Raw genomic sequence first — 15,046 nt, forward strand, 5'->3', positions numbered from 1 at the left:
AGCAAATGGCTAACTGAATCTGCCAGACATCTCCTTTCGTTGCCTTGCCAAGTTTACCCAAAATATAACTTGTTTAGAGAGCTATGTTGGCAGTCTGAAAAATAATAAGGTGACTTGTGGTGTTAGTAAGGCATTTCACTATCAGTAATGATTATCAATTCATATCCCACCACTGCCCAGAGACAATCTTGCCATGCAACTTGTGGACAGCATATAAGATGGAGCGAAATGAATCAATGTCAAGATAGACCTTGATCCACTTGTTCCTGATTTTGCCACAAAACTTGCCATAACCCATATTGCTCAGAATCTTTTCAGATTCCTCACAGACTCTTTAAACAGGGCTACTAAGACCAGGATTGGACCATTCAACCCTTCAAGTCTACTCTGCTATTCAACATGACCATAACTGATTCTTTATCTCAATGCCATATTGCTATAACCTTGGGTCCATTTTGATTTTTTTTAATCCATCAAGTATTTTATGTGATTTAAAGATGTCACTTTTTGCCATTTAGCAAAGCTGTCAGTTTCCACCATCCACACCAAACTCCCCCTCCCCTCTGCATTCCACCCTTCCCTGTTTCTTTTGAGTTCCCACAACATAGTAAGGATTTGCCTTTGGCTTTGCTCTTTCAAGGTACAGAAATTAATTAAAAGATGCTAAGCTACTCAGGGTTAGGGACTGCTTTAGAAATAATGGCCTGATATTTGGTGGTGCTGTTATTCCATATTTCTGTGACCCAACCTTCCCCCTTACCTGTGTGATTAAAATTCATGCACATAGGTAAGAATTTCCAACCTCACTATCAAATGGATAGTGACTGCATTAAATTATTTTATGCAAGTTATTGTTTAAATCTGGCATTTGATAAATGATTTGGGCATAGTTTACCTCAGACCATAACTCTCCTCATAGAAGCTTTCTTTGCAAAGGAAGCAAAATTCCCACTTTTAATTTTAATCAAATTCCCTTGACGCTCAGTTCAGTTCATATTTCTGAATTCAGCTTATATAGTTTAGAAAATTTACATGTTAATAAGGAAGCAGAATAATTATTCAGAGGGATGAAAAGAAATGACAATAGGAGAAAATTTTAGGAAAGGCATTCTTAACAGTTGCTCAAAGAGAAAATAATATGAGAATGATTTATCATGCCTTTAGTTATTTGACAATGTTGGATTCAGGTGGAAACTGGTTTGTATACATTTACATGATGGCTTGAGTAATGGGAGGTGGATCCATACATTTTGTTCACATCTTGATATATTCAGTATGGAATATTAAGTACCTTACCAACTGTCAAGGATAAAACTGGCCCACAGCAACTCTAATCTGCTCATTTTCAGCATAATCTGAATGCTGGCACAAAGAAGATTTTCTGATCTCCCAATGGTGAGGTATGTTGGATGTCATGAAAGTGAATTAGAAAGTAGCAAACAGAGGAGTTGTTGTTGTCTAATGCTTATTTTCAGGATATGAAGCATTTCAATACAAGAGGTTTAGAAAATCTACCCTTACAAATATGATTATACGAACTTGGAGCTCAACATTCTGGCGTTTTGTAATCATTTTCAGAATGCAGGCAATAATTGCCCATTTCCAGTTGCCTAACATGATATATTTCTGATCATGGAGGACTAGAATTGAGTGCATGACCCATTCTAAAATATGTACAGTATTATACGATGATAGAATTGACTGATGGCAGCACTTGAGTCTACACCAAAAATGGTGCCTGGATACAGGATAGTGAAGGAGAAAGTGAGGACTGCAGATGCTGGAGATCAGAGCAGAAAACATGTTGCTGGAAAAGCGCAGCAGGTCAGGCAGCATCCAAGGAGCAGGAGAATTGACGTTTCGGGCATGAGCCCTTCTTCAGGAATGAGGAAAGTGTGCCAAGCAGGCTAAGATAAAAGGTAGGGAGAAGGGACTTGGGGGAGGGGCATTGGAAATGCGATCGGTGGAAGGAGGTTAAGGTGAGGGTGATAGGCCGGAGTAGGGGTGGGGGCGGAGACGTCAGGAAGAAGATTGCAGGTGGTGCTGAGTTCGATGGTTGGGACTGAGACAGGGTGGGGGGAGGGGAAATGAAACTGGAGAAATCTGAATTCATCCCTTGTGGTTGGAGGGTTCCTAGGTGGAAGATGAGGTACTCTTCCTCCAGCCATCGTGTTGCTATGATCTGGCGATGGAGGAGTCCAAGGACCTGTATGTCGTTGGTGGAGTGGGAGGGGGAGTTGAAGTGTTGAGCCACGGGGTGGTTGGGTTGGTTGGTGCGGGTGTCCCAGAGGTGTTCTCTAAAACATTCCACAAGTAGGCGGCCTGTCTCCCCAATATAGAGGAGGCCACATCGGGTGGAGCGGATGCAGTAAATGATGTGTGTGGAGGTGCAGGTGAACTTGTGGTGGATATGGAATGATCCCTTGGGGCCTTGGAGGGAAGTAAGGGGGGAGGTGTGGGCGCAAGTTTTGCATTTCTTGTGGTTGCAGGGGAAGGTGCCAGGAGTGGAGGTTGGGTTGGAGGGGGGTGTGGATCTGACGAGGGAGTCACGGAGGGAGTGGTCTTTTCGGAACACTGATAGGGGAGGGGAGGGAAATATATCCCTGGTGGTCGAGTCCGTTTGGAGGTGGCGGAAATGACGACAGATGATACGATGTATATGGAGGTTGGTGGGGTGGTAGGTGAGGACCAGTGGGGTTCTGTCCTGGGGTGGCGATTGGAGAGGCGGGGGTCAAGGGCGGAGGAGCGGGAAGTGGAGGAGATGCGGTGGAGAGCATCGTCAATCACGTCTGGGGGGAAATTGCGGTCTTTGAAGAAGGAGGCCATCTGGTTTGTTCGGTATTGGAACTGGTCCTCCTGGGAGCAGATATGGCGGAGACGGAGGAATTGGGAATATGGGATGGCGTTTTTACAGGGGGCAGGGTGGGAGGAGGTGTAGTCTAGGTAGCTGTGGGAGTCGGTCGGTTTATAGTAAATGTCCGTGTTGATTCGGTCGCCCGAGATAGAAATGGAGAGGTCTAGGAAGGGGAGGGAGGAGTCTGAGACGGTTCAGGTAAATTTGAGGTCGGGGTGGAAGGTATTGGTAAAGTGGATGAACTGTTCAACCTCCTCGTGGGAGCATGAGGCAGCGCCAATACAGTCATCGATGTAGCAGAGGAAAAGGTGGGGGGTGGTGCCAATGTAGCTGCAGAAGATGGACTGTTCCACATATCCTACGAAGAGGCAGGCATAGCTGGGGCCCATGCGGCTACTCCTTTGGATTGGAGGAAGTGGGAGGATTGGAAAGAGAAGTTGTTCAGAGTGAGGACCAGTTCAGTCAGTCGAAGGAGGATGTCAGTGGAAGGGTACTGGTTGGTACGGTGGGAAAGGAAGAAGCAGAGGGCTCTGAGTCCTTCGTGACGGGGGATGGAGGTGTACAGGGACTGGATGTCCATGGTGAAGATAAGGCGTTGGGGACCAGGGAAGCGAAAATCATGAAGGAGGTGGAGGGCGTGGGTGGTGTCCCAAACGTAGGTGGGGAGTTCTTGGACTAACGGGCACAGGACCGTGTCAAGGTATGCAGAGATGAGTTCAGTAGGGCAGGAGCAGGCTGAGACAATGGGTCGGCCGAGGTAGTCAGGTTTGTGAATTTTGGGCAGGAGGTAGAAACGGGTGGTGAGGGGTTGTTGGACTATGAGGTTGGAGGCGGTGGATGGGAGATCCCCTGAGGTGATGAGGTTATGGATGGTCTGGGAGATGACAGTTTGGTGGTGGGAGGTGGGGCCATGGTCAAGGGGGCAGTAGAAGGAGGTGTCCGCGAGCTGGCGTTTAGCCTCAGCGGTGTAAAGGTCGGTGCGCCAAACTATTACCGCGTCTCCCTTGTCTGCCGGTTGTCTACAGGATAGTGAAGGCCATTAGTTACATTCCAAAGATTCTGTCATTTGCCTCAGACTTGGATTAAACTTGAAGAAAGACAAGTTTATTGCTAAACCAGAAAGTTGTTAAGTTCAGATTCTGTTGAAAGCGCATACGCTTTGTTTGAATGATCAGCATTACTTAAAGTGAGTAATCTATTCTTAGATTTGCAAATAAGAAAGGATTCTGGAAGCCTGTGATGAAAAATGAAATGGGAGCAGAGGAATGCCTCGCCCTACCTCACTTGGACTTGCTTTGTGCCTGGGCTAACAGCTGACCCAGGAACCCCGAACTCATCCTGAAGATAACTTTGGAAACCATAGGGCAACCTCATGCTTGGCATTTCTAAAGGCAAAGCTTAGAATTATAGGTCCGTAGCTGTCATGTGTGATGCAAAATAAAATTGACATGCACTAGATGGTCCTAAATATTTTTGCAAGCTTTTCAGTTGATTCTAATACTTGTTAAAAATGTAACTAGTCTTTAAATTGTGACAATGAACATTACATATCAAACGGCAACATTGATCACATGACTCAAATCCATTGATTGTCCATATTATACTTTGACATGGGTCCATGAATAATCACATGATAAAGGGTATATACTTTCTTGATTAGATCAAAAATAGGATTGTTGTCCTATGTTGTGTGAAGGTTCTCAGAAGAAACAGTTTAAAGTTAGATGGCCGGAGCATTTAGAAAATTTTTTATTCATGTTTTTAATCCAAAGAAGTTAATTTCAAATTCAGACTCATTCTTTCAAAGTGACTGCCTGTCACAGATTATTACAAATCCAACTCGACAATCCTCCTCTCTCTGTGAAAATGGCCTTTTAAAGAAAGCATCCCACAAAAACCTTTAAGGTGTTTAGCTTGTGCCTCAGTACCATATGTATATGAAGGTACAAAATAATAAGAGTTGAGGAAAGGTAATCTTCACAAGCTCACATCAGTGGCAGATACATTTGCTGAGTTTTTCCAACATTTTCTGTTTTTATTTCAAACTTCCAGCATTTGAATTACTTTGCTCTTGTCCTTTCTAACAAACATGTTGCTTTATTTTCCACTGATATTCACAGTAGATATAAAGTGAAATACAATATCATTGATCTTTTTATAAATACACATTTATTTAAGCAATTTATTATGATCAGAGAATATTTAACAGATAATGCAATGTTTGGTTAATACCTTTAGCATTATAAAAACATCCCCAATAACTCAATATAGAAATTCATCTCTCTATTGGCAATAGCAGATATGATAATTGAAAAGTGGGATAGTTTAGATCAGTGTTTCCTGAGCATTTTCCCACTGTGACACCAGTTTGAGGCTTAGAAATTGTTACAACTCTTCAGTGAGAAATATGGGAGTGGTCAAGAGGAGGGCTGTGAGCGTAAGAGTAGGGAAGAGCTCTGAGTGTGGAGAGGGGTCTGTAAGAGAAGGGGCCTTTTTGAAAGGGAGCACAGTTACTACAACTCTGTCAGATCTGCATTTGTGAGCTTTTGGTGCTTCATGACCGACAGTCCCAATTCAGCTCATAACTCAACCTAAGAAACAGATCCCCACTTGAAGCTACCCTACATCAGACAACAGAAGCATTTCTTATGAATTTTAGTCAGATTTTCTTTGCAAATATGATTTATTGTAAAATACACCCTCCTGCACTTAGAAAATGTATGGCATGACCTAACCTTAGTTTTATGAAATTTTCAATGGTGCACATTGAAAGACAATATAAAATGGAGAGGTAATGGCCTAGAGGAATTATTGCTGGATTCTTAATCCAGAAACCTAGAGAATCATTGGATAGTCACAAGGACGAAAGTGGAATTGCGTACGTTAGATGGGCTTCAGATTGGTTTCACAGGCCCGTACAATATCGAGGGCCGAAGGGCCTGTACTGTGCTGTAATGTTCTATGTTCTAACATTCAGGGGATCTGGTTCAAATCCTGCCATGGCAGATGGTGGAATTTGAATTCAAGAGAGAAACAAGTTCTGAAATTAAGAGTCTAATAATGACCATGAATCCATCGTTGATTGTTAGGGGAGAACTCATCTGGTTCAGTCAGGAAGGAAACAGCCATCCTTACCCACATGTGACTCCAGACCCTCAGCAACATGGTTGACTCTTAACTGGCATCTGAGTAATTAGGAATGAGAATAAATGTTGGCCTAGCCAGTGACTCCCACATCCCATCTATAAATAAGGACTACAAATTTAAATGAGGCGCAGAAGCGAAGATGTAACTGTGCACAGATAGTTGAAGGTGGCAGGACAGTTGGAGAGAGCATTAAATATAGTTTACGGTATCTTTGACTTTAGTATTAGGGGCAGAGAATACAAGAGCAAGGTGGTGATGTTGAATTTACAAAAACCACTTGTTAAACCTCAGTTGAAATGTTGGGTACATTTCTGGGAGCCACATTATTAGAAAGAAGTGAACACATTGGAGAAAGTGTTACAAGTGCAATGTACAAGATTGCTTCCAGGAATGAGGAACAAGAGCTATGTAGATAGATTGAGAATTTGGGACTGTTCTCCTTGAAGAGAAGAAAGCTAAGAGGAGATCTGATAGAGGTTATCAGAATCATAAGCAGGTCAGATATAGATATGGATAAACTGTTCCCACTTATAAAAGGAACCAGAATGTGAGGGCATGAATTGATTTGCAAAGAAATAAAGGTAATATAAGAGAAAGCCTTTGCACTCTGTGAGTAATCAGTGCATTTGATACACTATCTGGAAGTGTAGTGGAGACTGGTTCAAATGAAGCTTTCAAGAGGGCATTAGACAATTATCTGGATAAAGTAATATGCCAAAATATGATAAAGGTATAGTAGTAGGGGAAGATAGCAGATGGTTGGCACTTGGTAATGGTGCCCACTTGAAGTGCTATGCAGGTTAAATGGCATAAGACATCTGTGTTTCCACTCTTTGCCTAGCAAATCTCATATGCTAGAAAAGTATTTTCCTAAAACTGTACTACGTTTGTAAGTGATTGGCAGTGCCAACTGATATTGCTCTTTACAGTTTGGGGGTGCTGGTGTTTGATTGGGCTGGACAAAGTTAAAAATCACACAACACCAGGTTATAGTCCAACAGATTTATTTGGAGGCACTAGCTTTCAAAGCGCTGCATCTTCATCAGATTGTTGTGGAGCAGAATCATACGACACAGAATTTATAGCAACAGGATTGCAGTGTCATGGAATGTAATATTAAACAATTTTAGTTTGAGTCTTTCCTCTTTCAGAGTGATCATGTTAGCTTCGTTTGCCCTTCATTTCACATAACATACCGATCACAAGAGGACGCATTTTTCAGGAAGGGAAGCAAGAATTAAAATAATAAGTATTATAAACCATATTGGCCTGGATTTTAAATGGAAATGATGGTTAAATTATCAGGAGTGGCATTATTTTTCTACCTTTCAAAAAATGAAATTTTGAACAGAATGTGAAGACTGTAAAGTGATTGCCTGGCCCTACTTGCAAGCATTACTACTGCTGCATGTCTGGAGATCCTCTTAACTTGTTTCTAGAGTTAAACTGACATAAAAGAAAGAGGAAGTTCATTCCACAGAGATCAGAGTGGACAGCTTTCTCCAAAGCCAGTGGCCATTTGCTAAGTATAAAACCAACAAAACAAAATTAGTTATTTTTAGAAACATGCAAATCTTGAATTCTGCTCGACCACACTTTAATGGATTCAAGGTTAAAGCCTGGAGCCCCATCTATGTATAGATCTCACACCAAAATTTAAAAGAAACTTTATGATTGCCAAGCTTTCAATTTATTCCATAGATAAGTCTAAACTTACCCAAAGCTTTCATGTAGCCATCAAAATTGTTATTTTCAATCATCTCCCATGTACCATTGTAATCTGCTGGCATCTTGTCAGTTTTTGAAGCAAAGAATCAAGAAAAAGCAAATCTTTGTTGTTTGAAGATCAACCAGAACAAAGTGCTGAGTGCACATGCTTTTATACTGCTCCGAGTTATCTCATGAATGACCATAGTTCAACATATGAGAGAATACGATCAGATTAGGGAATTGCAAAACATTTATCTATCGCACAAGCTCTTTTCATCTTTGCTTAGTTGGCAAATTGAAAAATCAACTTAAATTCCAAGGACGGGGTGATTCAATAATTTTATGCACAACTTCAGAACCTATGTGAGAAATAAGACTACAGTATGGGAAACTCTTCCTAAAATAAAGCAATTGAATTATCAAAGGGTAACCAAGCTATTATTTCTATTAGTATCTCTGACAGAGGTTGAAATTATTTGATTGAATTATTCAAATTGTGTCTGTAGTAATTGGCCTAATTAGTTTAAATAGACCATGCTACTTGTGACATACAAGACTCAATTTTGATCAGAAGCAGGAATTGGATGAAGGAACAATACCTTATTTTTCATCTTGGCATTTGTAACCTTCAAGACAAATCACAGAGTTCAACAACTTCAGAGCATGAATGTTGTCCTCCATTTTGCTTACCCCTCCAGTGTCTTGTGTACTTGGGTTTCCTCTGAGCAAAGCCAATCTGTTTTCAAATATCCACAGCTGTCATGAATATCTATTTTGAGTTGGGATCGCTCTTCATTACCACTGCTCTTCGTCTGCTGCTCCAGGCACCTTCACCATCTCTTCCACTCCCTCCTTCTTCCCATTTTCCAGCCCCCTTCAGTTCCAAAGAGTCGTTGGATGCAATATTAACTCTGTTTGTCTCTGCATATAAGCACTTGCTTATTTTGAAGAGCAATACACTTTTCAAGTGAGGTTGCACTGACTGTTGTCATACTTTTGGACAGATTCTTGTGTTGTCAGGCAGTTCCCAAAGGTTTTCTGATTATCTCCATAGAGGTGGTGGTAAAGGAGGTCACAACAAGGAGGAAAACATGGTGTCCCAACAGTCACAGGAAGATCTCCAGGTATAATATCCAGAAGGGATAGACAGTAAAATCAATGCCAATGAACCAAGGACTGGGGTTCACCTTGTCGGTGGTCCCGTTGTGTGTGCTTCCTGCGCAGAGGAGTCGGGTTGTTACAATCCATATGTACAACCACCATGTCCCAGCAGCGGATGTCCTGACCTTCCTGAGAAGATACGTCCAAGTCGAGGGAGAAAGTAGCGATGTGGTCGATCCTTTTGGGATCTGGACCAGCAAACGACAGGTCAGGGTAACCTTGAGGGTTGATGCCAGTGGGAACATCCTCCACCCACCCTCCAGCTTTGCCATTGGAGGAAGCAGAGGTTACCTGACATACGCAGGGCAGCCGAAAGTGTGCCGAACCTGCGGGAGGTCAGACAACATGGTTGCGGATTGTAAAGTGACTGGCTGTCTGTCGAAACTGCAAGCAGGAAGGCCACCCGACCAAGGAATGTAAAGAGGCCAAGAACTGTAATCTATGCGGAGAGGTGGGCCACATGTACAAGGCCTGCCCAAATCGAGGGGCCGGCACCTATGCACAGAGGGCCGGACGTGGCAACATGAGCCGTGGACCGCATAAGACCAGCAAGGTACCACAAACCAGCATGGGAAAAGTGTCTGGGGGCACCCAGAAGGAAGGGCAGGCTGACAGCAGACAGCGGGGAGGTACAGCAGCCGATCCAAGCTCCTTCAAGACAGACGGAGGAAAGGGAAGAGGAGGGAACAAGGAAGGCAGAGGATTGGATTACTGTCAGAAGCAGAAAGAGGAAACCTCACCAGGCTCCCAAAGCCACCCAGCGAAGGGGGAAGCGACACCTACACGACGAGGATACAGGCAGCTCTTCCGACGGTGAGGACGGGCGCAAGGAAGGTCGTCACCAGAGGAAGAGACAGAGCGCCACGAGGAAAAAGGAGGGCAGCACCGCCCAAACAGGAAAAGGTGATCCTTCTGAGGGGATGGGTAAAGACCTCCCCCCACCCGGTGAGAGCCAAGAGGTACCCACCGACCCACAGCTCCAGGTAACTGGGAGCAGCGGTCCATTGACAGCCCCGCTGTCGGACCGAGAACTGGACTGTGTGGACCCTGGGCCCGACCCGAAGACACCAGAGTAGGGAAATGGCCCCAGCGTGGAGCCGGACAGCTACCTCAGCCCTGGAAGGGTCCAGCAGTTTGCCGTCACCACGGGGATGCACACAGCTACCCCAGAGAGGCAAGACCAGCAGCAAATGGACACTGGTAACCTCGTAAACTGTTAAAATGGGGATAAGAGTTGCCAGCATTAGTGTGCATAGCATCAAATCGGCTACGCGATGTGTTTCTACGATGGTCTTCCTGGCCAATGTTAAAGTCGACATACTGTTTCTGCAGGAGTGTGGGATACCACACCTCAGCAGCTACAGGAGATGGTCGAGCTTGTGGGCCCATGGGCCGTCAGTTTGGTCGGGGGGCAATGATAGCTGCACCTCTGACCTGGGTATCCTGTTGCGAGGATACAACTTCACCATCTCCGAGGTTAAGGAGGTGGTATGGGGGGTGCCTCCTTGTCACCGACGTCATGTACAGGAATGCTCCCCTGAGACTGATTAATGTGTACGCCCCAGTGGGTAAGAGTGAACGGTTGGCCGTCCTGCAGCAGCTTCCACTGTTGTTGGCCACGTCCAGGCCGGTCATTCTGGCTGGAGATTTCAACTGTATCATTGATGCAGATGGACGATCCGGCAGGGGGGACAGTAAACTGGACGCCACGTCCACAGCCCTGATGGACACGGTAAAAGATGCCAAGCTGGACGACGTCTTCAGCACCTCCGCAGACGGAGTGCAACGTAGATACACCTGGTCACAGGCAGACGGGGTAAAAACAATGACTGCAGATGCTGGAAGCTTTTGCCCGAAACGTCAATTTCAAAGCTACTTGGATGCTGCCTGAACTGCTGTGCTCTTCCAGCACCACTAATGCACAGGCAGACGGGTCTATCCGCTCAAGAATAGATTACTTGTTTGTGTCCTGAGCGCTTTCGGTTAGATCCACCGACGTCAAGCCGGTGTTCTTCTCTGACCACTGCCTCCTGCTGGCTGACTGTCACCTACAGGATGAGCAGTGGGCTGGTAAGGGAACATGGAAGCTGAACACAAAGCTGTTGACCCCAGGAAGCATTGAGGAGCTCAAGAGGAACTACACAGGTTGGAGAACCATAAAGCCCTTCTTTGAGTCCCCAGCGGACTGGTGGGAAACAGTAAAAGGGAACATCAAGAGATTCTTCATCTACAAAGGTGTTCAGGAGGCAAGAGAGAGGCGGGGAAAACTGTCCCAGCTCCAGGAAAGTATGCAGAACCTGCTCCTGCTGCAGACGATGGGGGTCAATGTCACGGAGAACCTCAAGGAGGTGAAGGGCCAACAAGCCTCGCTCTTTGCCTCGGAGGCCTCCAAAGTAATCTTCTGGTCCAGGGTCCGCTCGATGGAGCAGGACGAAACGTGCTCACGTTTCTTCTTCCAGAAGGTGCACAAAGAGACCTCCGTGCTCAGCAGCCTGAAGGAAGAAGATGGCTGACATCATGAGGATCAGCAAATCCTTCTATGCCAGTCTGTATGATGCGAAGCCAACTGACAGTGCGGCCTCCCAGTTGTTCCTGTTCTCTATCATGGAGGTCCTAGATGACAGAACACGGGAGAGGCTGAACCAACTGCTATCTCTGGACAAGCTGACCAAGGCCCTCGAGTCCTTTGAAAAGAATAAAACTCCCAGAAGCAACGGCTTACCAGTCGAGCTCAATTCTGCTCTGTGGGACATGATTGGCCAGGACCTGCTGGAGGTGTATGTCAGTATGCTTCTGGCAGGTATCATGAGTGAATCCATGAGGAAAGGCATCATCACCCGCATCTACAAGCGGAAGGGGGAGATGGAAGAACTAAAAAAATTGGAGACCAATCTCACTGTTGAATGCAGATTACAAAATTCTGTCAAAGGTAATCGCCAACCGGGTCAGGTTTGTTCTGGGGTCGGTTATTCACCCGGACCAAACCTGTGCTGTACCGGGCAGGAAGATCACTGAGAGTCTCACACTCCTCAGGGATACGATCACCTATGTGCAGGACAGGGGGCTGGACAACTGCCTGATCAGCCTGGACTAGGAGAAAGCCTTTGACAGGATTTCACATACGTATATGAGAGACATTCTCTCCAAAATGGGCTTTGGGGAGGGAATCTGTAATTGGTTCAGACTGCTCTACAATCCAACATTGTCAGTGCAGTCTCAATCAATGGGTGGGAATCAGATAGCTTCCCAGTCAGATCTGGAGTCAGGCAGGGCTGCCCCCTCTATCCTACCTTGTTTGTGTGCTGCATAGAGCCATTTGCCGAGTCCATCAGGAAGGATGTGAGCCGGACAGGGGTGACTATTCCTGGCAGCGGGGGCCTGCAGGTCAAGGCCTCCCTGTACATGGCTGACGTTGCTGTTTTCTGCTCGGATCAGCTGTCCGTGCACAGACTCATGTGCATATGTGACCAGTTTGAACGGGCCTCGGGGGCCAAGGTAAACCCAGGCAAGAGTGAGGCCATGCTCTTCAGGAACTGGGCTGACCAATCCTCAATCCTCTTCACCTGATGGTGCTGGGTATTTGGTTCAGGGGGGCTGGGGTGTGCGCCAAGTCTTGGGAGGAGCGTATCAGCAAAGTGAGGCAGAAACTGGGCAGATGGAAGTTACGGTCGCTCTCCATCGCAGGAAAAAACCTGGTCATCAGGTGTGAGGCACTGTCATTGCTGTTATACATGGCACAGGTCTGGCCTATTCCCAGAACCTGTGCTGCTGCAGTCACCCGGGCCATCTTCCAGTTTATATGGAGATCAAAGATAGACCGGGTGCGAAGGGACTCGCTGTATAAAGATCTGGGCAACGGGGGAAAAAATACACCCAATGCCACCCTCACCCTGATGGCCAGCTTTCTGTGTGGCTGCATCAAGCTGTGCCTGGATCCCTGGTATGCAAACACCAGGTGTCACTATGTACTGAGGCTGTCCCCAATGTTGCGAAGGATGGGCCTGGCCCCGCCTCCGCGGAACGCTCCGAGTAGTTGGACCGTTCCGTATCACCTGTCCTTCGTGGAGAAGTTTATGAAGAAAAACACCTTTGACCACAAGTCCATTAGGAAGTGGTCAGCACGTAGTGTCCCTGAGACCCTTCAAGAAAAGGAGAGAGCGGATCCTATCGAGCGGTTCCCTGAGCAGACTGTCAAAGCCATTTGGCAGAATGCCTCATCGCCAGAACTTTCCAACAAGCACCAAGACATGGCTTGGCTGGTGGTGAGATCCTTTATGCACGCCCGGACTCTCAGCTGCACCGCACGCTGCCCTCGAAGCGGCTGCAGGGGACGAGACTGTCACATACCTCCTTCTGGAATGTGCCTATGCAGAAGAAGTCTGGAGAGGAATGCAGTGGTGTTTGTCGAGGTTCGTCCCGAGCAGCGCCGTGACGCGGGACTCCGTGCTCTACGGCCTGTTCCCCGGGACGCACACTGAGACGAACACCAACTGTGCCTAGAGGATCATCAACTGGGTGAAGGACGATCTCTGGGCGGTCCGAAACCTGTTGATCTTCCAGCTGAAGGAGTTGACCCCGACTGAGTGTTGCAGACCGGCACATTCTAAGGTCCAGGACCACATGTTGAGGGACGCGCTGAAGCTTGGGGCAGCTGCCGCCAAGGCGCGGTGGGAAAAGACCACCTAAGCACAGGGGGCTGATGCAGTAAGGGGGCTCCACTGACCCCCCTGCTAAATATGTGGATAGTAATCATACAGACCTGTATATATGAATGATTACTCTGTCTCTGTATACCAAGAAATGAAATGTTTACGGATGTATGGCATGACCAATTGTACAGATCATCAAAATATTTTATGAATAAAGTATATTTTAGAAATAAAAAAAAAGACTGGGGTTCATAACAAACATTGGCTAAAACTTCTTCCACCTCTCCACTCACCATTCTACTCCCTTTGTTCCTCTAACTCAGCACAGAATCACCGTATGAGCAATAGGATATTTTAATCAGTTTTGCTGAGGCCATGACAGAAGTGTTTTGCAGAATAAGAACTCTCAGTCTCCTTGTGTAAAATAAACCATGTTGACACTTATCGAGAAATTATTTCAAGGCAGTTTTGCGTTTAGCTTAAACTTAATCACTTTGATCATGTGTGCACTTTAGTCGATTGAAGTTTTATAACAGCTTCTGATTCTGTATTGTTAACCTCTCATTAACATAGAAGGCATCTGAATAGTTTCAATATTATTCAATACAGTTAAAGGAATGGCAAATGTAACCCTTCAATCTTCAGCCTCATTCTTAACTTCATGCTGGTTTTCATCATCCAATGAAGACTACTGTTCCTGAATCAAATGCATTTCTAGTGCTTATTGTCACGAACCCATGGACATATCAAGTGGCCCTCGTGAAACCCAAACTGACCATCAATGTACAAGTTATTGGTGAGGTGCTTGACTGCAGCCAGTATGTTTTAACAGACCATAAGTTTGCTGAATCCAATATATTCATCTGCTTTTTAATATAATTTGGAATAAGTATGACTATGTGACAACTGTAATGTTTGAGTAATCAGACTTGGATCAATTATCAACTTGTGCATTTCTGGAAGTGCCAGCTTTGCTTTTTTGGCAAACATGCATTAGAATCTGCCTGAGGATTTAAAACTTCATGGCACCTTTCCTCCCTCTTAGGTGTCTAACTGTCATGTTTGAATGCAGTAGGACCGTAAAGTTTTGATCTCATCCTTTGGTTCTGTGATCATGAAACTCAGTCTTTTGCAGTTCTAAATGAATGACTCTCTAACCTGAAACTATGGGCAGAATGTCTTTTGCCTGGTGTGGCATGGGCAATGGCAAAAGATTGGGAAGCCACTGACAGCATGAAAATAACAGAATCTCCCATTGAGAAAAGGGTTTGCAACCTTCCCCTTAAGGTTTAATAGCGTCTTCAGAACCACGCTGTTTAGTGGTGACTACCTTATTTACATGCATTTGGAACTTATTAATACCCCAACTTGCTTTTTTTTAAAAAAATGCCAATTCCAAATCTCTCCTACCCCCAGAAATCTAGTTGGTGCCAATTCCCAACAAGTAAATTGAAGCATACAACAGTTCTTCAGAGCAACATTGCTGCATTCTCCAGAGCCACCATCCTCCCAGGAAACTATACAG

The 15,046-nt window shown here is 45.4% G+C and overlaps 1 protein-coding gene across 1 annotated transcript in view; it reads right to left on the reverse strand.

Annotated features, from left to right (window-relative positions):
• Positions 1–11,316, reverse strand: part of LOC140479035 (retinol-binding protein 2-like) — a 38,149-nt gene extending 26,833 nt beyond the window's left edge. Inside the window, exon 1 of the mRNA XM_072572816.1 lies at positions 7,719–11,316. Within this exon, the coding sequence (XP_072428917.1) occupies positions 7,719–7,791 (73 nt within the window). The 5' untranslated portion in view covers positions 7,792–11,316. The remainder of the gene's footprint in view (positions 1–7,718) is intronic.
• Between the last annotated feature and the right edge of the window lie 3,730 nt (positions 11,317–15,046).

Source organism: Chiloscyllium punctatum, chromosome 6 (genome assembly GCF_047496795.1).
Source record: "Chiloscyllium punctatum isolate Juve2018m chromosome 6, sChiPun1.3, whole genome shotgun sequence".
Lineage (NCBI taxonomy): Eukaryota > Metazoa > Chordata > Chondrichthyes > Orectolobiformes > Hemiscylliidae > Chiloscyllium > Chiloscyllium punctatum.